Source organism: Neocloeon triangulifer, unplaced genomic scaffold (genome assembly GCF_031216515.1).
Source record: "Neocloeon triangulifer isolate White Clay Creek 2 clone unplaced genomic scaffold, ASM3121651v1 ptg000017l, whole genome shotgun sequence".
In the NCBI taxonomy this organism is placed as follows: Eukaryota; Metazoa; Arthropoda; class Insecta; order Ephemeroptera; family Baetidae; genus Neocloeon; species Neocloeon triangulifer.
In genome coordinates this window covers 798,916-819,880 of record NW_026775559.1, presented here as the reverse complement: position 1 = coordinate 819,880, position 20,965 = coordinate 798,916, and the positions used below count along the sequence as shown (strand labels likewise).

The window sequence follows — 20,965 nt, the reverse complement described above, 5'->3', positions numbered from 1 at the left end:
AGACGGACGAAACGAATTTATAATAATCCTCCTTTTTATATGCATACAATTGAGAAAAGCATTGCACGCCAACGGCACGAATATATTGATCGAATTTCTTCTTTCGCCGGTGAACGAACGAACGAAAGAAAGGGGCTAAGGATTAACATATTCCGACTTGCTCGGCAGCACGTGGTGTTGGTATATGGAGGTGGAAAAGCGCCGAGTTCAAAGGAAGCTCTCTTCTTGACATTTCCACCCTCTCAAGGGTTGGTAGGGGCGTCCTAAATGGCATTCTTACGCGGGGGTTCGTGCAGTGTCTGCTTGATTAGCGAGTATGTAACCTTTGGAATCGCCTGGAAATTCGCGCCGACGGAGGGGTCGCGGCGGGGGATGAGGCGCCGCCGCCGCTGCCGACTTGGGCCACGCAGCCAAATCAATAAACCGCCACACGGCACCAAGGAGACATGCACACATTTCTTTCCCTCTTTCGCCCCGACCCAAGACGCTTACTTAACTTTCTTTCGAGCACACACGCTGGGATAAATCAGGGAAGCAATGATAGAGCCTATCAAATAGAGAGAGGGGTGGCGCATGAATGAGTGCGGCCTCAATCTTTTTCGGGGTGCGTTCTTCTTCGCAGCAACTTTTCGGTCCCCCGCCGTCGCCACCGCTGTTGCTGCCGCAAGGTGCCGGCAAGAAATACGACGGGAAGAGACCCATTATGATTATCTGTCATGACGAATTGCTGTGGCTCGCCTGCGTTTAAATGAAATACGTACACGCGCGCGGTTTTTGGACAAATTGCCGCAATCGGGGGTGCGCGACAAGTAGAGGGTCGGATGCGGGGATTGAGTTTTTACTGCCGAAAAGTGACACCCAAGGATTTTGTTTAACAAACGGACTTCTGTGGGTGTGGTCGAGATTTTTTTTTTGGAATAAGCCTCGCTTCATTTATTCTTTTAAATTGCTTCCAATTCTGAAAACAGGTCTTTTCTAATTCTTTATCACTGTGATTCAAATTATTTGAAAAGACTAAAATATTACTTGGTGATTTTAATTTAAAATTTTTCTCGATTGGTTTTGTGAGTTGTTTATTGTTTAAGAAAAAACAACATCATGCTCCACACATTTCGGCCGATTAATCATCTTAAAATAACACTTATTTGGATTTTTACAAGATATATTGAATATTTTATCTTATATTTTCCGACTATTTGCACAATTTAAATTTTCTTTTTTTGCACAATATTTTAAGCAAATATAATTGCTAACTTAATGCAAACCATTTTGTTATTATTTACTTTCACGAATTATATTTATTCTCAATTACTAAAGTTCTTTTGTCTGTACGGAGAAATAAACAATTATTTTTTAAGACCGATTTTTTTTACGTGGATTATTGAAACCATGCGAGAGAGCAAGAAAAACAATTTTTGCGATCAGACTGCTAAAATTTGCACCAGTTAAAAAACAATTTTCTTCCAGTGGAAAATTATTCTCAATCGGTCAAAAATTTTCAATGAAGGCAAAAATTATATACTCATTAAAATGGTTTAGTGTTACAATTTAACTCGTTTGTAAATAATTATCCTCTCCAAAGTTTACCACCTCGTTTTTTCCCCATTAAAATTTTAAATCACCGCCTCATTAAAATTCAACCCCCGCCTGTCTGCTCAAAGGTGACAACGACCGCCAGTGCTTTTTAACGTCCACGTCGCGTTTACACAAGTTTAACAGGATCAAAATTTACCTCAACTCTGCTCCCCTCGTGGTGATTAATAACGCCGGCGGCTGAGCAGCGAGCGCGCGTGGACCTGCGATTGCCTTTAATTTTTTATGGGACGCCCATAAAACTCCCTTGGTGCGTGTTGCGAGGGTCAATCTAATTGAAAGCCGTTTTGCCGAAAAGAGAAGAACTCTCGGCGCATTGATGCGACCCACCTCTATAGCCCTATAATGTGCCAAATAAATTGTGATGTCCGAAAAAGCAGGGGGGTTGGAAATAGGAAAACAAACACACAAGTGCATAAAGAGAGAGCCGAAGCATCTTTGCGGGGGGAATAAAAGACAATTTTCACTCATAAACTTGAATGCTTATCTAGTGGAAGTAATCTCATCGACCCTCAGCAGCGTAAGACGTTTTCATTCAACCCGAAAATTGGAAAATTCCGCGGATTTTCAAGATCATTTCAAGCAGAAAACAAGTTCGATCAATAAGAGATTTTTTTAGATGTGTTTAAGTGGTAAAATGGTTTTAAGTTTTAAGTATTGGAAAGTTTCTATACATATGCATATTAAATAAAATTATTTAATGATTAATGAAATTTTATGATAAGAGATCTAGTCTCTGTAATTGAATTAATTTAATTTCAAATTTACAATCAATTTAAATTTAACTGGCAGGGCTAATACCGTTTTCTAAAAATTATGGCATTGTATATTTATCCAAGTATAATTATATATGAAAATAATTGTTTCTGACAGAATTTGAAAAAAAGCAAGAACGAAAAGGAAATCACAATTTAAAATCTGCTTTGTATAATCAAGGTTTTCCCTCGAATCCCATTCAAACTTCTCGGAAGTCGAAACCCATAGCACGCAGGAACTATAATTACACATCATGTTCCAGTTTCATGACTGACATGCAAATGGCACATAAATTACTATTGTCGGCGGCGTGGAATTACCCCTGCCGCCGCCGCCGTCACATAATATATATTTCAACATTCGTGCGATCCAATATGTGTACAATTTGATTTCTGGGAAAGCAGACGGAAAACATAGGTGCCGCGTAAAATATAATAAAAGTCAAACGGCGTCGCTGATTTATCAGTCCCACATGCATTCGTCTCGGTTCTAATAAATTTTCACCGCTGCACCGACGACTTGGAAATTAAACACACGCCGAGTGATTTACAGTTTTATATGTAGAGGACAAGCAGCCAACCAACCACCCTCCGTCTCTACAATAAAAGGGGGAGGCCGGAAAACGCGAAGCAGGTGCCGGCGGCGGACAGGAACGGCCACTCGCCGCCCCCGCAGTATAATTACGTGCGGCTTGAAGCGGTGAAAATTCTGAAATTGGTTTTGCAGAGCAAATATTTTAGTTGGGCTGCGAGGAGTCGAGTTTCGTCGAGCGTGAATTCGCTCTTCGTTCCGAGAGGGCTGCCGGGATTTCCTATGGGAAAGAAAGAGAAGAACTACTACTTTCTCCTAGGAGGAGACAATTTCGACTGCCAGCTCGAATGTATATATGCAAAGTTAGTCGTCGAGGGGACCTACCCTGCTCTAGCTACGATGTATTCAATTATTGCAAGAGGTTCTTTGAACTGCGCGGCCTTTTGCGTGTACTCTAACTATTTCAAAGAAAGTTTTGCTTTGTAGTGCTTTTTTGAAAGCGCGTTTGTTTTAATGTGTTTTATTTTGGAAAGGGGGAAATGCATAAGAGTTGTTTGATTATCAACTGCTGTTCTTTTATTTTGTGGGCACGGTCGGCGTGTGGTTATGAATTTTGTGCAAGGACGTGTTTTGAATTTTATAAAAAATTCTGCGCCGCTCCAGGAAGCTTGGAAACCACGCTTAAAAGGCCACGATATCTTGAAAGCCCCTTTGAGACCGTTTGTAAAATCAAAAAAATTTTATGAAGGAACAAAAATAAAAATTTTAATAAGAAGCACTTATTTAAAAATATTTTATTTCCAGTTATTAATAGTAATGATCTGATAAACTTAATGGACAATTTGATATCCTGAACAATAGATGAGCCAAAATGTTTTACAGAAAATTTATTAATTATTTAAATTATGGTTTTGTAGAGAATAACTATATTGTATCTGCAAATCAATAAACGACTCAAAACGCATCAAGTAAAAGCCGAATTTCAATTCAATCTCACAAATCAACCCTCAGCAAAAGAAAAAGTTTTAATTTCATTTTTAGAGTATTTTTTTTTTATAATTATTCATTCCTGAACTTAGGAAAATTAATATGATGCGATCACTCTTAAAATAACAAGAAAATTTCTACAGAAACCCCCATTTCCGCCCATTTCTTCCAAAATCAAATTCGTAAGAATACGAACGTTTTTAAAACACAGATCTTTTAGGTTCTTTAATAATATTATGATTTAATTTTATAATTATTTACGCTTCTAAGTCGATACAAAATATTTAAAATTTGAAAAAGAGAAGAAAGGGTTTACAACTAGCAGATGTCTTGATAAAACGACCGAATTCAAAAGATACTCGGCCGCCGCGGTAAACCCACATTTTTAGTAATAAATTAATTTAATACTTTGCAATAATCTTAATACAACTTATTTTAAACTTGAAGCCTTCATCCAGATAAAAAAAAATCGAGTTTCATCATAACCCCGAGGACCTATCTTGAAAAAAATTCTACTGCTTTTTCCTTGTTCGCATGACACATACATACAAACTAGCCTCTGTAATTGTGAAGTTTCGGGTATGCAGGTTGACGCCCAACAACCGATTCACGTACACGACAATGCGTGCTTTTGTTTACCCGGGCGATCGGCCGCCGCGTGCATTTTATTCCCGCGCGCATCGCGTGCGTCCGAAAGTATATTAACGATTGCATTATGATGTGGGTGTGACAAGCGGATAGGCAACCGGTCTTTTGAGTCATGCTGTTGAAAAGTGTGTGTGACGTCATACTCCAATTACCAACAACTACCACTGTCGGGGTGCTGCTCGGTACGTGCGTCGCATGCCGAATTTTCTGTTTGCCACCGGGGATTGCGAGAGACGTGCGCTGCGCTGGTAATTTCATTTTAATGGTTCAAATTAAATTTCCAAAGTTTGTCCAGACGCGGCTTTTTTCGTTCAAATCGAGGGATCGTTATCACCCCGCTGAATTTCCAGCCTTACATTATTTATTATTTATCTAGTAATTATTAGTTATAGACTCGATTAATCTCATGCTTGGCTGCCATTCAGTATATTTTTTATTGCGGCTCAAATACCCCCGAGCGCAATGTTAAAGATGGTAATGTTTTTTGCCTGAGAAATTTGGATTGGAATTCTGGTTGAGTAGATTCTGATCTTGGATTATCGATTATCAGGGCGTGTCTTGCAGCAAAGCGAACGCCACGATCAAGTGGCTAATTAAAGACTGGAACTTGAAGTTGGTCAATGTAAAACTTGTTTTTTCAAAGTGTCTATAAAGAGATGTGCAATGAATGATTTTCTTCTGGAATCAAGATGTATAACAATGATGATCTCTTCTTAGTACCTTGTTGTACCATTTATCTGAATTCAAATTTTTTTTATAAAAATAAATAAGAAGTATAATAAAAATAAAAAGTTAATTTCCTTTAATTTTTAACATTTTTCAATTTATAATAATATCTCACGATCAAAAATCAGGGCTAAACATGAATATTTTTTTCTTCGACCAATACATTATTGTCAATTATTGAAAAGATCGTGAAATTAAAAAATTAATTTTAAACTTCAAATTCATCTCATTAATGACATTTCTTAAATTTTATGAAAAGAGATTTAAGAACCAGATTGATCCGAGAAAGACCCCCACCTCTATTGGCTGCCTTAGTTTAGCCTTTTGATTTTTCTAATAGAACCAACCTAAAATACATGAGTTTTTTTCATTTTTATATTCAAATTAGGCTTAAAGAAATGCCATATAGAATAACATTGGCTAGTGAAAATGTTGATTTAAAATTTTCCGTTGGATTTTTGAATGGCATTGAGCAAAACCCTTTCCCCCTGTAATAAAACCCACCGCCGGATTACCATCATTAAACGAAATCGAGAGACAATCACAAAAGCGCTGCGTGCGCGGAATCGTCGGCTAGCACGCACGATGGTTCATTATTATTTTTTCCTTTTTGTTTTCATTCGGCTGCAATTTCGACACACTCGGCTGAGTTCTGCCGTGCCATTTGTCGGCGGCCAGGCGTGCGTTCAAGAGTCAATATTTGCGACTTTTTGCGCTGCTGACTCTGCGCCCATAGAGATAAAAACGGAGGAAATTTATTTATTATTTACAACGGCACGTTTTCCACAGCCAGCAAAATGTTTGAGCTCGCATTAAATTGTTTCAGCGAGAAACAACTGGCCGGCCAAACAACATCATCATTCCACGCTCTGTTGGAAATGGAAAACATCGTTTTCAAAAAATGCGCTTTGTTCGCCGCAATGGTGGCCAGGAATGTAAAATAAATATTCAGTATATGCAAAACGGGAATGCCAGCAGGAGTTTGAAGAGGAATTGAAAGGAGGCAGCCCACTTGTCAAGCCCACTTTATAAGTTAAAAATTTATTAACTTTTCGCCTTCACCAGAGGGAAGCAAAAAATTATGGAGCATGACAATTTTTTCTTACGGGTCAGGCCAAGGCAGATTCTTGTCGGCCTGTGCCCTTTTAAGGTAGTGGAGAAAGCACCACCCAATTTTATTTCTTATTTTGTGTTTTTGGGTTAATCATTATTAAAAAAATGAAGCAAAAAAAAAAAACTCGTAAGAATTTTGGTTAGAAGGAGATACAATATTATTGCCATGGAAACAGAAGACTTTTAGGCGCTTCCTTGAAGTTGAAGAAACCATCCATTATTGGTTTCAAGATAACTTTTGGTAATATTTGTTTTCTTTTGAACTATATTACAATTTTACTCTCAACTCATTCCAGTACAACATTTGAATCACAATTTAAAACTGTTCACAGAAAAATAAATATTATTCGCGAAAAGGGTTTCAAAGTCTTTTCGCTTATTTTTAAAATAGTCATTGAACGAAGAACTCAGTTTTTGCACCTGGCCAGATGATATTGGGTGCATTTCTGCCCGCACAACAAACAAAAGCATACATGAATCACTTTCATCAAAACAAAACTATTATGTAAGTTTTCTTAAATAAATGTATATCCAACGAATTTAAAAATAAATTACTACTTGAAAATAAAATCGGACAAAAAAGTGCGGATTGCGGACAGCAGTGAGAACTGTCGAAATAATAAATTTACTGACACAATTAGGGAATTAGGACAAGTTAAACAAATTTTAAGTCAATCTGTAGCCAATATTGAAATTTGCAAACACTCATGAATTATTCAAAACCTCGTCTTTTCAAACGCAAGCGAAGTTGGCGTGCAAGAGAAAATAATGTGAAAAACAGGTCCGTTGGTGGAAAAAAATCTTCGCTTAATTCGCCTGCAGATTCTCTCACGCATCAGCATTGCAATTTTTATTTCAACACAAGAGGTTCTCGCTTTTCTTGTGAGAATTTGTTGAATTGGCGAGTCACGCGCTTAATTGTATAGTCTTTCGCAAAATTTGTCAAGCGGCGAGGTGCTCTTTCATTATTGTATTCGTCAGCAGCAGCACCGCTGGAGGGGCAACGAGCGTTTATTAATAAAAACACTTAAGGCGCGCGGCCGATAAAAGCAGGGTTTATTAAAGGATGAGTTCACCAGCACGCGCTGAATCACTCACTCTCGCAGCCCCGCCGCAATAACAATGCAAGAAGGGAAATAATGAGAGGGATCTGTTTACAAACGTCTTATGCCCTGCCGAAGCAATAAACCCAAGCGGCGTGCAGTGCAGCTTTGCGGATTTTCCTCGCCTATTTGCACTCATAACGCGCGCTCCGCCTCTCCAAAGCCGAAAAATTCATTTTCGCCCGTGTTAGTCTATGTAGAGGATCAGATTCGTACGTAATTTGTCATTTGACGCGCCCTTCGTCCGAAAGGGCAGGGTATTGTATTAAACTCGACGTTTTTGCAATTTGAAACCTTCACTTGGCATAAAAGACAATATTGTGAAATTGATCATAGCACTGCTTTTTTCTGCAAATCAATTCCATTTTACTTGTACGGTGTTGTACGAGTAATTTTTGCATAGTTATAAATTGTAAAAAAAATAGCTTGCTAGGAAATTTCTTTTTTTTCTAGGAAACTCTTATTTTTGACAATTTGCAATTCTGTTCTGCATCTCACTGATTTTCCAGTAATTAAAATAAGCCGCCGATTTCAAGCATTGGAAAATTCATTTCCCGACGTGTATTTAATTCTGCTCAATAAAAGACATTAACATACGGCGGCAGGAAGCAGATTGTAAAAAGCAGCCCAACGCTGCAGCTCACGTAAGGTTTCGCTTCCAAGACATTTGGCTCTCGCGCGTCCGTCGATTCGACACCGCACGCCATCCATATATTCCTCCCCTGCGCGGCTCTCTCAGCCAAATTTAATTTGATCGGTCTTATCAAAGCCGTATTATGTTACCTAGATGACGACATTCATAGCCAGACTGCATAATTCAATATACACATGCTGTGCGCGCACTGCATTACAACACCCCATGTGCATCCAAATTATGCAAATTCGGGGTGCGTGGGACGTGGAAATAAAGCCATTTTCAGAATTAAATTATCCTTAAAAAGCTTAATGCAGCTTTGATGTGTGTCTCAGCTATTGATGTGAGCGGTGCATAATGATATGCGAGGCGAGAATGAATATTTAATTATTATTGACGAAATACATTGTGGACATTTTTATCCTCTTTTTTATTGGATTAAATTGACATTCCATAAGTAGAAGAATGAAGGCGAATTTTAACTATCAAACTATTAAACATACATTAAGCCTACACCAAATGAAACTTATTAACTGAATGAAACATCCTGTTTATTGGGTACTTGTAAATATAAAAAAATAAAATATTATTGATCAAATTTTTATTAATACACCAAAGTAAATGCCTGCTCAAACTGTAGCTATTCTATTATTTTTCATGAAAATTCATGTTATTTCAAAAATCATAGGCAAATGAAAGTAAGTATTTAAAGCAAAAATCATATGATATAAAAGGTTTTAATTTTAGTTTTATTAAAATAATTGTATTTAAATTTGCTGTTTACAGACACAAAAATAGAATATATCTTATTCAAATTCATTCGCTCTATTTTCACACTCCACATTTTTGAAATTTGATTAAGTGTGGGCGTGAACGGATCTGCCGTATAAATGACACTAGATCGTTTCCCGTCACTTATTTTTTTGTGTGATGCTCGCGCACAGGGCGTCTCTCTTTCTTCACGCCGAATTACATCGTCTCCGCTCGTTGGCGCGTCACTCACACTTTTTGACAACCCCTAAAATTCTAATTATGTGCACTGACGGTAAATAGTTTGTTAACCCCTTGGTGCCCAAAATCCGCGAGCCCCTTAATTAATATTTCAAGGATTTGCAGGCAGCTCGCTTTTGTTCTGGTTGTTACTCGCTCGCCTGTGTAATTATTCCGAGTGAGCAAGAAAAGGGTTTGCTGCAGCCGGCGGAAATGGAAAAAGAAAAATACCTGGTGCGCGGCGTGAAATATTCAACATGTTTGTTCGCCGCGAGAGACTGCGCTGCAACAGCCACCTAGCAATGTTGAGTGCTCTCGGTGCTGCTGTTTATGATGCGAGCAGGAAAAGTCATTAAAAAGTCGTCAAAAACGCGAGTGAGGAGAGAGACAAGAATCGTCAGCCGGCGCATTTTAAAAAGTTTTAATTGGAAAGTCGTGTACAACGGGGTGGCTTTTCGACCATCACTCAAAGTCGGAATGGAAACGCAGAAATAGGCGCAAGGATCTTGAGTTAATCGGTTTTTATTTTAGAAGAGAGGCCCGAATCAAGACGGAGAGGAAGTTGATTGAATTGAAAAAGTCTCGGTCAAATTACAGGAAGATAAATTATTCTTTTATGAACTCTCAAAAAGTTTAACTTAAAAAAAAGGAAAAAAATTAAAATACAAAAAAAAAATGTATTTTTACCCGGGATTTAAAAAAAAAACGCATGTGCTGTCCTTTGAAGGTGGTTAGTTGATGCAGTTAATTGGTTCAAAATTATTTTCATACAGTAAATTATAGGCTGCAGCGTTGAACTATTCAATCAGCACTAATTGTAAGCAGACGCAACTTGCGACATTTAGAAAATGCGGATAAATGGTTATTTTTATAATACATGCTGAAAACAGGCGCGGAAGTAGCAATAATAATTTTTAATGTAACTTTAAGTTTAATAAATGAACACAACTGTTAAAAATGTTACTTCCTCGTCAAGATAGAATAATCAACTCTGCGACCCCAAAATAAAGTCAATTGCGTGTCACGCTAGTGGCTTTGAGCCGCAGGAAGCCAATGCTAATTAAAACGGCTCAAGTTTCTCTGCACTAAAATTAATTTGAATAGAGCGCTGCTGGAAATGATTTCGGATCCGTTTTGTTCCGAACATTTGGGGCGGAAAATTGAATTTTTCCTTCGCCCAGCACTCGCTCGGGTTACAATGGGCCTCCCTATCTACATTGTCTGTTGGCAGCCAGGCCGATTATTATTAAAAGAGAAAGGAGATTAACACTTGGAAGTCCCCGTCCGTCCGTCAGGCCCATCCAACTCTGTGACTGCTGCGTTTTATTACGCTAGGCACGCATGTGATCTGTTGGTAATTTGAATTAGACTCTTGCTTGGAAGAGACGCTCGCTTGCTTCTTCACCAAAGAGGATTACAAGCCATACAAGCTACGCGGCAAAAGGCAATTTTTCTACTCGCTTTGCTTCTCTCAACCAAACTGTAATCACATCCAGTTTTTCGTCACGGGGGTTGGCAAATAATGATAATGCCGCCGGCTCGTGCAGGGGCGGCTATTGGTCTTGTTCCTATTGTTTGCGATTCGAGACGGATATATTGATCAGTGCATGTCGTCAGGGATTTTTGACAAAAAAAGAAGAGTAACTTGATCGGATTTGTCTCTTTGAGAGGGCGCTCGGGAAATGAGATTTTTGCAAAAAATCTTGCAAGCTTTTTCCGAGATTTTCATTTTTTGTGCTTTTGCTCGGAGAATATTGTCGGGCTGGGGATAAAATTTGATACGAAGTGAAAAAAAGTTAGATTGCATTTTGAAATACTTATTTGCAAATTAAAAAAGCTTGATTATTTAAAAATTTCTGCAGTTAAATTAACAATTAAATTTGAGGCACAAACAACAATATAATAAAAAAGTTAATGGTAAAAATGTGAACTTTCTGATTTTAGCCACAACGTGGCGTTTTGAGAAAAGTTTGCATATTCATTTAAATTAATATAAAATACGCACTGTACAAGTTAATTCTTATTTTTTCCTTTTTTATTGGAAATAGTTAATTGGCTTTATTTGAACCACAATATTGCATTTTAATTCATGTTCTCAGTGGATACTTGTCTCGTTTCTTCGGAATATGAGGTCAAGTTGAAGTATTAGTATACTGAGCACACTGTAGAATTGTATTAACCTCAATTTGCGCTAATTAAAGTTGAGTTAAAATAACAACGTGATCATTAAATCAGCATCATTTTACATTGAAAATTGAATGAAATTCTATGAAAATATGACTCAAAATTACTGTACTCGACTAACTAACACAAATGAACGATCATTCAATAACAAAGGTTCCGTTAACCTGGTGTGTAAGTCTTTTTCGTTTTTTCTTAAGCAGTTTAAGCCGTCTATTTTTTTATTATCACACTTACAATAATGCTTTTTTTTCCAAATCATTTAAAAATTTCAGTAAAATATTCATTGGTTACACTAATTTAATTTTTAAAACATTTTCGTCCTTCATTAGGAAAGCCTAGTGCCAACGTCACTATGAATTTGAATAAAAAATTACAATATTTCGTGATCACGGAAAACAAATAATCTTTTTCAAGAATTCAATATAATATCCAGAGTTGAAGGCCATAATCGTAAAATGCCAATTATATTTGAAATTGGAGTTAGTCTTTAACACACGTATACAAAAATGAGCATTTGCAATGTAGGGCATATATTGAGTAGGGTCTCTTTCTTTGTCTATTCATCGATTTGCTGCTCTTTCTCGAACCCATACATATAATTCGGAATACCAGAGCACCCCAGCGAGACCGGATCTGACCTCTCTTCACCCTCTTCCGGCGGCGACGCTCTCAGTGCACACAGAACAAATTGATTAATTAATTAGTCGCCGCACAATGAGCGCGACCCTATGCTAGAAAAATAAACACAAATATAATCAACGTGCATCTGTTCAGCGTCGGCAGGGGCGGATTTGGGGAAAATTCGTGCTGCTCCCTTTGTTTGTTCTGACCGAGAGCGAAACTTGCTGCGGGCCTCTTTTCCCCGTCGCGAAAAGCACAACGACCATTGTTTCATGTGTATATCAGCCGCCGGCACTATTCTCGTTCGTAATTACGCTTTTCCTCTTCAAAAGAACGTACCATACGAAAAAAAAAATACAATATGTAATTGCGAGCGTGGTGCGTTTCTCGTTTCGTTTTTGGTCGGAGATTTTTTTACTTTCATAGCATGCGTCAAGTGCAGTGGCCACACCGCGGTACGTGTTCCCGTTGCCAGGCAACCACCGCCAACTTAACCTACCTGGCCACAGGGCACGACGACGCCCACTTTCCACGCGAAACCGCCGCAGTTTCGTTCGATCCCCCGAGAGAATTGTTAATTGCGATTTGATTCGTTTAGCCAAATTGCTCGATATTATACACCGATCGATAAATTGCGTACTGGGGAATTATTTTGCGTCTGCCCGTGTTCGGAAAAACGGAAGCACGTGCCGCGGAGATTGTTTCGGTCTGTGGCTCCGGAAGCACGCCGATTCCGACGCGGCGGCGGCGGGAATTTCGGGCGTGGCACCTCGAAAATTCGCGAGCCGCCGTTTGGGATTCTGATCACGAGTTGTGTTTTCGATGACATGATTAGCAAATTAGTTTGGCCTGCTGGACAAGATGATGAAAATGAATGAGACAGGAATTCCTAAATCCTTTTTTGAAATCTACACCTTTTTTATACATAGCTGCAGGTTCTTTTGATTTGTTATATAATTATGTATAAAATATTTTTACTTCATGTTCCAAAAGTTAATTCAAAATCTAGATTATTTATACTGTAACAGGACAATTTAATTTCTTTTAATTAAATAGTTCTATAAATTTTTAATGTGCCATGATTCGTTATTTTTGTTCATTTTTCACAGTAATGGAGAATAATTATAAACTCTTATCATTTTTAAAAAACAGTTTGATTATTAACTGTTGGATGGGAAATTCATTATAGCTGCTTTAGAAATAGGACAAAAAGCACACCAAAGCCTCTGCTTCATCCTTAACTTAAATTTCTATAATATGCAATTTTATACTTCTGTAGGGAAATTGAAATTCAAATGAACATAATAAATGAAACATAATAAATAAATGAAACATAATAAATAAATTAAATAAGAGTCGCTTTAATCAAATAATTTTGAGAGACTTTAATTGATGAATAATTTATTATTTTTTTGTGTCTCAGGATTGCAATTTTCGTTGTTTCTTGGTAAATTCATGCTATCTTCAAAGCATAAAATGTAAACTTTTTCCACACACATAAATAATTTAGCTTTCCACTTTTGGACGTGTTTTTTCATACGCCAGCAGCAAATTACATGCTTGGAAAACCAGTCGCGTCTACATCCATCTCCTATCGTACATCAAATTTCGCGTATATGACTTTTTTACGAGCCCGGTGGTTTTGTCCGTGTGTATAACCGAAAAAGGCGCCGCCATTTGTAAACGATCGGAAACAGCGTGTGCAGGTGCCTGTCTCATTTGCATGGCGCGAAATTGTACGTGCATCAAACTGCCTGAATAATTAATCAAGACGGGAAGAAAACGTGCACGCAAACGCAAAAAATTCGCGTGATTCATTAAAGGTGTGTGCGAAACGTTTAGTTTTCGTCTGCCGCAGCACATTTCAAAGTCATGACTAATTAAACGATTTTATTTTTTTCAATCCCGCGACTGGAATTTCCAGTGAAAAGAAACTCGTTATTTGGTCTATAATTTTCCAGGGCTTTGCTTCGGAATGCTGAATAAAGTAGCTCTTTGGAGGTTTTATATAGTTGAGAACACAAACAACAAAAACGATGCCCGCACTTAATGGTTTCTTTGCCTGACTCTTGATAAATATACGATAAATAGCAGCTACCGACGCGGAATAGACGAGTAAATTAGGGGCCCTCTTTTGTATGAGAAAAACCGACCGTGGGATTATTTAAGGCGTCATAATTATTGTTATTCCAAGGAGGATTAATTCCTCTTTAGTCCTTAAAAAGTTTTTTTATGAATGCAAATTATAACAAGGTATTTATTTTGCGGTGTGGAATGGAAACCAATGCGACCGCAAGCAACTTTTTTCAGCAAGAACCACTGAAATTCACAGAATTCATCACTTTTTAAACTGGAGAAAAATGATTAATTTTAGGCTTGATTTTTTTGGCAAAAATTTCCAGGAAAAGTTGGTTTTATAAGCAAAATTTTTTAATGATTTTTAAATTCAATAAAAGTGAAATTAAATCAAGGTATTTTTATTTCAAGAGTTAAGAGGCCTGATTTTTAAAGAAGAGAAGTTAATTTAATTCAAAATTATGAAAATAATTTTTTTAAGTATTTAATCATATTTTAATGTAAGATCCATCGTCAGAAGTTTTTTTTTACCGAATTAAATAAAATCATAGACTTTGTTCCACACCAGTCTACATATTTCTACTTGACCCGAAGCCACCACTCGTTGGTGAAAACGTATAATCGCTATAATTTTACGATGACGGCGCATCGCCCTACTAAAAAGGGAATGTCACTACCACATTTTTCCAAAATTAATTCAAATCAACGCTGGTGCGGTTCAAACGATGTAATTACGGCGTCACAACCGTGGCACTGCGTCTTTTCTCACTCGCCGTTTATTATTTTCGAGCGCGGAGACGTAATGCCCTCGGCCACCTGCCTGTGTACGAAAGAAGAACTCTCTCAATCATGTGTTATTATACCTTTGGCTGGCGTTCTTCCTGACCTTGAACGGGACAGGCGCGTACCCTGAGCGTGTTTATTTTTTGACACCGACGGAGAGAAAATCCGAGCAACGAGCAAAAATTGGCTAATTTCGCTTGTAATAATGCCAGACAATTATTATCTTAAAAAAGTTTTTTCCTCGTTTCAGTAAAAAAAAATTAAAAACGTTTACGAAATAGAAATAAAAATAAATTTGCTAATTTTTGTTGAATTTAAATTAAATTGTATCACTTTGATTATTTTGGTTAAATTCAATTTTTTTTCTAGACTCACCTGAGAAAGATCAGGGTCCTCCTGCAGTTTTTGCTTGACGCTCTTCTTGGGCGCCGCGAGGGCCGGCTCAGCTATGAGCACAAGTCCGACAGCGAGCACTAGGATCGTTTTTCGCATGCTCAGGGCACTACACTGCTTCAACCGGCACATGATTTCCGCGGAATTTCCTCCTTCTCGTTTCTCAAATTCTGTCTCTTGCTCGCTCGAGCCGGCGCGACCTGCTCTGCTCGCACGGTCGTCGTCTCCTCTGCAGATGACTGCAGCACACTCGGCAGTGCCCGACTCGGGGGCCACGGCCAACGACAACGACCGACGACTCGCGCCGCCGCCGCCGCAACTCCGCTGCCAGGCGCCACCTGACTTGCGCCCGTCAAACTATGCTGTCTGCCTCCCTGTGGACCAACGCTCCTGCCCTGACTGCCCGTAACCTGAACTACGACGGTGACGCGACCTGGCCGGCCGACGCGAGGATTCTCTGAAACAATCAAAGGTAATGCGAGATCATTACGACGGGGATCTTTATTATTTAAAGAACTGAAAGAGCACGTTTTCGTCTCACTATTTTTTTTTCAAATCCAGGAAAACGTTTTTTTTTAAAGATTAAAAAAAAAAAAAATGTTTTTAATTCATTATCACAAATTTCTGTGAATTTCTGTATCAATTTATAGTTTTATTCTGTTCTTTTAAGAGAAATATTTTTGAAATCTAAATCTAATCTAGGATTTATTAAAATGTATGTTCTTTTATGACGATTAGTTTCCCGTCTCTAGTGTCTTGATTATTAGCTTTAACAATATGAAATTATCAATATTAGTATTGATTACTATTAATTGTACTACATCAATTATCATGAAGTATGGTTTCAACTGAAACATGTCAAGAGGATGATGCATTTTTCTATAATCAAAAACCAGCAGAAGAATATGAAGAATTCAATAAAGTGATGAATGGTCAAGTTAAATTGTTTAAACATTCCTCCTTCATTGGAACTTTCTAAATATTTTTATGTTTATTTCGTTATCATTTTGTACACAGTAAAACCTGGCAGATTGAAAAAATCGAATCCTTAAAATGAATTGAAAAGACTGATTGTATTTCGTCGCGCACCACTTTAAAAATTGCCTTGCAAATTTTTTTAAGATAAGTTGACAGGCTAGTTGAAGGTGAAAAAAAAAATAATATTGTTTTAGTTTCTTTTTTTTTCATTGATGAGATTCCAACTATTTCTATAACCACCATAAATTCTTTTATATTCAATTAAAAAAAAAAATTGTTAGGAAAAATATTGGACAAAAGGCAGCACTTGTAGAAGGATTTTATTTTTTATCATTGAGAATTCAAAAGTAAATTTTCTGCTGTTATAAATCCATAATGAAATTAATATTAGTAAATTCTTTAAAAACCAACATATTTCTTATTTATATTCAGTTTTTGTTTTTAATTTAATTTTATATATATATTGATTTGATGTAAGATGTTTTGTATTTCCAGGCATGGCAGGCATAGAGTGCAAAAAATAAAATCAAGCAATTTTACATTTTTGTTTGTCTTCTCATAATGACATAGTTTTTACTCCTGGAAAATAATCAACTTTTTGTATCTTGTGAAGAGTAATTAATATAATTTAACACCACCATGTCTCTCTTTTTCATTCACCAAGCAATTTCGATTTTTTTTCTGGCCAATGAAATTTTAAACTGTACAATTCAGTCAGCGGATTTTGCTATTTTACCTACAATTATACATATAACAGGTGCTTATTTTGCAATATGAAATAACAAAGAATGCGGGCTCGCATAAAAGTTTTTTTTTATTTAACTTTAAACTTCAATCTTAAATCTTAAAATATTCCTCGCCAAACTTCCGGCAGAAATAAATAAATTGGCTCCGAATAATGAAATGCTTTTAAGGCAAAGAAAAGTTTTTTAAATCAATACTTTGCTTCTACTTTTTTATAAAGCAATCTGTTGAAAGCAGATGGATCAATACAGCAGAAGTTAGACTTCCCTCGCAACATTCGCGCACTGGTATTGCCTAACCAACAGTCGCCATCCAACCTCGTTTCCATAACAGCAAGGCGAAATTTTACTGCGGAATGGCCGCACCATCCAAGCATGCAAAGCAGTACTATTATTTTCAACTAACAGAAGTTGGACCCGAAATACCAAGCAGACAACCTAAGTTATTATTCTCTTGCTCAAGACCTCAAAAGTTTTAATCAGAGGCGTCTCTGCTCCGGGAGAGTGAGAAAGATAATTTATGATTATGATATACATTCCACGCGGCGGACCTCTTAATAATCGAAATTGTGTAAAGGGAATCAAAAGTCGACGATTCTCATCTCGGTGAAAGAACGTGAGCTCGTAAAAAAAAAACGAAATCCAAAATGCCCACGACCTTGTTTCTTTCTCCCCCGTGTGGGAAGAAAGTCGGGATGAGAATTCAGAAATTTGATATCTCCATCCGTTGGTAATGATCGCTTACCGGTGGATGGAGCTAGAGAAAGAGAGAGAGGACGACGCCTTCCGAGGGATTTTTATGTTTCGGCTTTTCTGAGAGCTATTTGAATAATAAAATGCGAGGATGGTAAGTAAGAAGAGAAGCGAGCGGTGATAAACATTTGTGTGTTAAGAACATAAAAATCGACGACCAAGAAAGAATGAACGAAGCTCCATAAAATGCGTTACCTACATTTTTAATTGTGTATGTGCCGCTCTTCATTGAAGCCCAGTCGGTTAGTGTTGAAAGGAGTGGAGGAACAAAGCATTAGGCAAATGACAAATGAATAGACACCTTTACAAAAAACATCGCTTTTGTTATCTTCAGTCCAAGCACTTATATCTCGTTAGGGATATTAATATATTTTATCCTCATTAAACCTTAAATATATTGGAAGCTTTCGAGCAGCTTTCGAGGTACAAATGATTTGATCCAGGTGGCTGATGTGATATCTCTGAATTATAAAGTAAAATTAAGTTATTTTAAAAAAAGGCTGTACGTAATTTTTTTTTTAAATAAAAATTGAAAATATTTATTACTTTTACTAATAAAAGTAATAAATTTTATTCTAATGTCTTCCTTTTTATTTCTAATACAAAATGATTTTTATGGATATTCACAAAGTGAGTCTATCATATTGTTAAAAAACTAATTGCATTTATCAAATTTTATTTTGTCATTAATTTGGCAATATTTAAATCAAAAGGGAGCATTAAGAATATATATTTTTTTTTTAAATTACCTATTTTATTTTTAAATAATTTAAATATAGCTGGATGAGAATTATATTTTTTAATTCAATGAAAATAATAAATCCTCATTTAAAAACCTCATTACAATGGAAACTCTAACAATTGAGTTGATGAAACGCCAGATGTTTTTTATTTGTTGAATAATGTACTTTGCGTACTTTGCATCGGTAAACGTGGTCGAGCGACTGACTTGATTTGATACTAATTTAATTTTGCTCACTCGAGTCTCGCCGGTGACCAATTGGACGCATGCACCACTTGGCAGAGAGAATAATTCACGGCCAACTTGCTCGAAATAAAATGAAAATAAATCGGAGCGCGCAGCTATGGCGTAATCCGGCATTGCAGCATCGATTGTCTCGGCGGCGGCGGCCAGACGAAAAAGGGTAAAAAACAAGAAGCATACGCGTGTTGTATATTTGTATGTATGACTCGGTACACATGGGATGAATGGAGGCCGCGGCCGGTAGGATGGGAAAATACACAAAGAGAGCCTCTCTCGTTCGTTCGCTGCTGGATATTACGGCACAGTCGAGTGCGGTGTAACGGCACATCTCGGGCTTAGCACACAGACCCAGTGAACTGCCTGCTGCTGACGTAACAAACGATATATATTAAAGTGTACGTAATGCACACACACACAGAGTAGAAGTGCATTTATTTATTATTTGCAGCGCACTTGTCCAGTTTCTTTCCTTCTTTAAATCGGTCGCAGAACAAAAGCGACCTTTTGTTTGTGGTTCAAATGGACGCAGCGTTAATAGCCCGTTTTGGGGCCACGTGGATCAACAACGAGAGCCAACAGATTGTTTTACATTCACATCTCTCTCAGTAAAGCAGACGACTATTTAAAAATTAAAAAATCCTTTAATTTTAAATACAATATTTCATATTTATTTTTTTTTACTTGTAATTTTATGATTTGATTTTAAACATTGTTTTATTATTATTATTATTTAGAATTAAAACCAAGCTGTTCCTCAATAAATGGGTTGAAAATTTCTTTCTGTAATTTTCCTATTTTAGTTACAATGTTTTTGTCTTTTGCTAATATTATATATTAAAACGCTACACATGAAATTTTCAGAAATGTATTCATTATACAATAATTAAGTTCGTATTGCATAGATTTTATTGAAATTAATAATTTACATACTAACTGTAACCCTAGTATGTTATTGATAATAATTAAATAGTAATTGAAACTTTGGCGGCCGTTAAATTATATATATATTTTTTGGAGAAAAATTTGAATATTTTGGGTTTATTTGCAGAAAATTTTAGAAGGCGTCGAGATGGGAAGCATCAGTCGGCGAATTTTACTTTTAACCTTAATTTGCCGCAGTCGCTGCAGAGTTGAGCTTCGTCCAGCCAACGGAGACTTAATTCCACACATAATTTTCATACTCGGAAAATGGAAGCTGCTCTCTGGAGGGGACAAACACGAGATTCCACTCTTCTTCCACTGTTTTCAGCGCCGTTACTTTTATATGTTTACACAAATAGCAGTGCTGCGCATAGGACAGCAGATAAACGGCCGGCCTTATTAATTGTTAAAGAGGATGTTGTTTCAGCGCGCACATGAATCACGGCGAAAAAGAACCTAGGTGATGATTTATGTGTAATTAAACTAAACGACTCGCTTGACCTTTAAATTCCTTAAAACACGTAAAAAAGAATTGGAAAATTATGAATAAGGTTTGTGCAGATTTTTATCTGAAAAGATGAGAGCAGTGGTTTAAAATTCTGTCCAACTTATGAAGTATAGGATTTTTTTAATTCTGCACGTCCCGCTGCGTTCTTGAAATATGAAATAATAATTTATTGGATTGGAGTCACCCGTTGCAAGTTCCGCGTTTCTTTTCCCAGTGGCACTCACTCGCGGCAGATCAAGTTTTGCTCTTTCCTCGGATTGACATTTCGTTGTTTATTAATAGGAATGTATAAAGACAAACCTCTCTATATGCATTTCTCTTTCGCCGCGGCCTTTTGCATTCCATCTGTTTGTTCTACTAAAAATTCTCTTTCGCAGAGAAACGCTGCAAGAGAGTTTTGAAAATGTATATAGACGCGAGCATTTTCACTCATGACACATTTTTATCCGCACCATCTGATAAACGCCTCGTACGCACACAGAGTGAAAATCGTGGTTCGCTCCTTTTTAACCAATTAATTTTCTCATTAATTCGCATCTCCATGCGATTCACGTTTTCCTTTCTTTCGTTGTTGTTTCATTAATACATTATTTGTTACATGGTTTTAATTAGTTGTTGTTTATACCACATTGATTCGCTCGTGGTTTTTATTAATTGGATGCACAGGCGAAATTTCAAACAAACTCAATGTTACACCAGGAAAAGATGTTTTAATATTTAGATCGTTGTTCATTTGATTATGTTCAAATACTTCAAATTAATAACAATCTGGTTTAAAGGACAATATATTATTTTTTTTTTGTTATTTTCCTAATGTGTATTTTTTAAGTCGTTTTTTGCTGTTTAAAAATACAGAATGTGTTTATATTTTCAAAATAAAGATTAACCTCTTTGAAAATTTGCTTATTTTTTAGGTGTTTCAAAAGCCTTGACATAAAT

General features: G+C 36.9%; 1 protein-coding gene across 6 annotated transcripts in view; it reads right to left on the bottom strand.

Annotated features, from left to right (window-relative positions):
- Window positions 1-20,965, bottom strand: part of LOC132203744 (fasciclin-1) — a 91,413-nt gene that overhangs the window by 15,623 nt on the left and 54,825 nt on the right. For all 6 annotated transcript variants that reach the window (XM_059631734.1, XM_059631737.1, XM_059631736.1 and 3 more), the window contains one exon: window positions 15,121-15,595. In XM_059631734.1, the coding sequence (XP_059487717.1) occupies window positions 15,121-15,270 (150 nt within the window). In that variant the 5' untranslated portion in view covers window positions 15,271-15,595. The remainder of the gene's footprint in view (window positions 1-15,120; window positions 15,596-20,965) is intronic.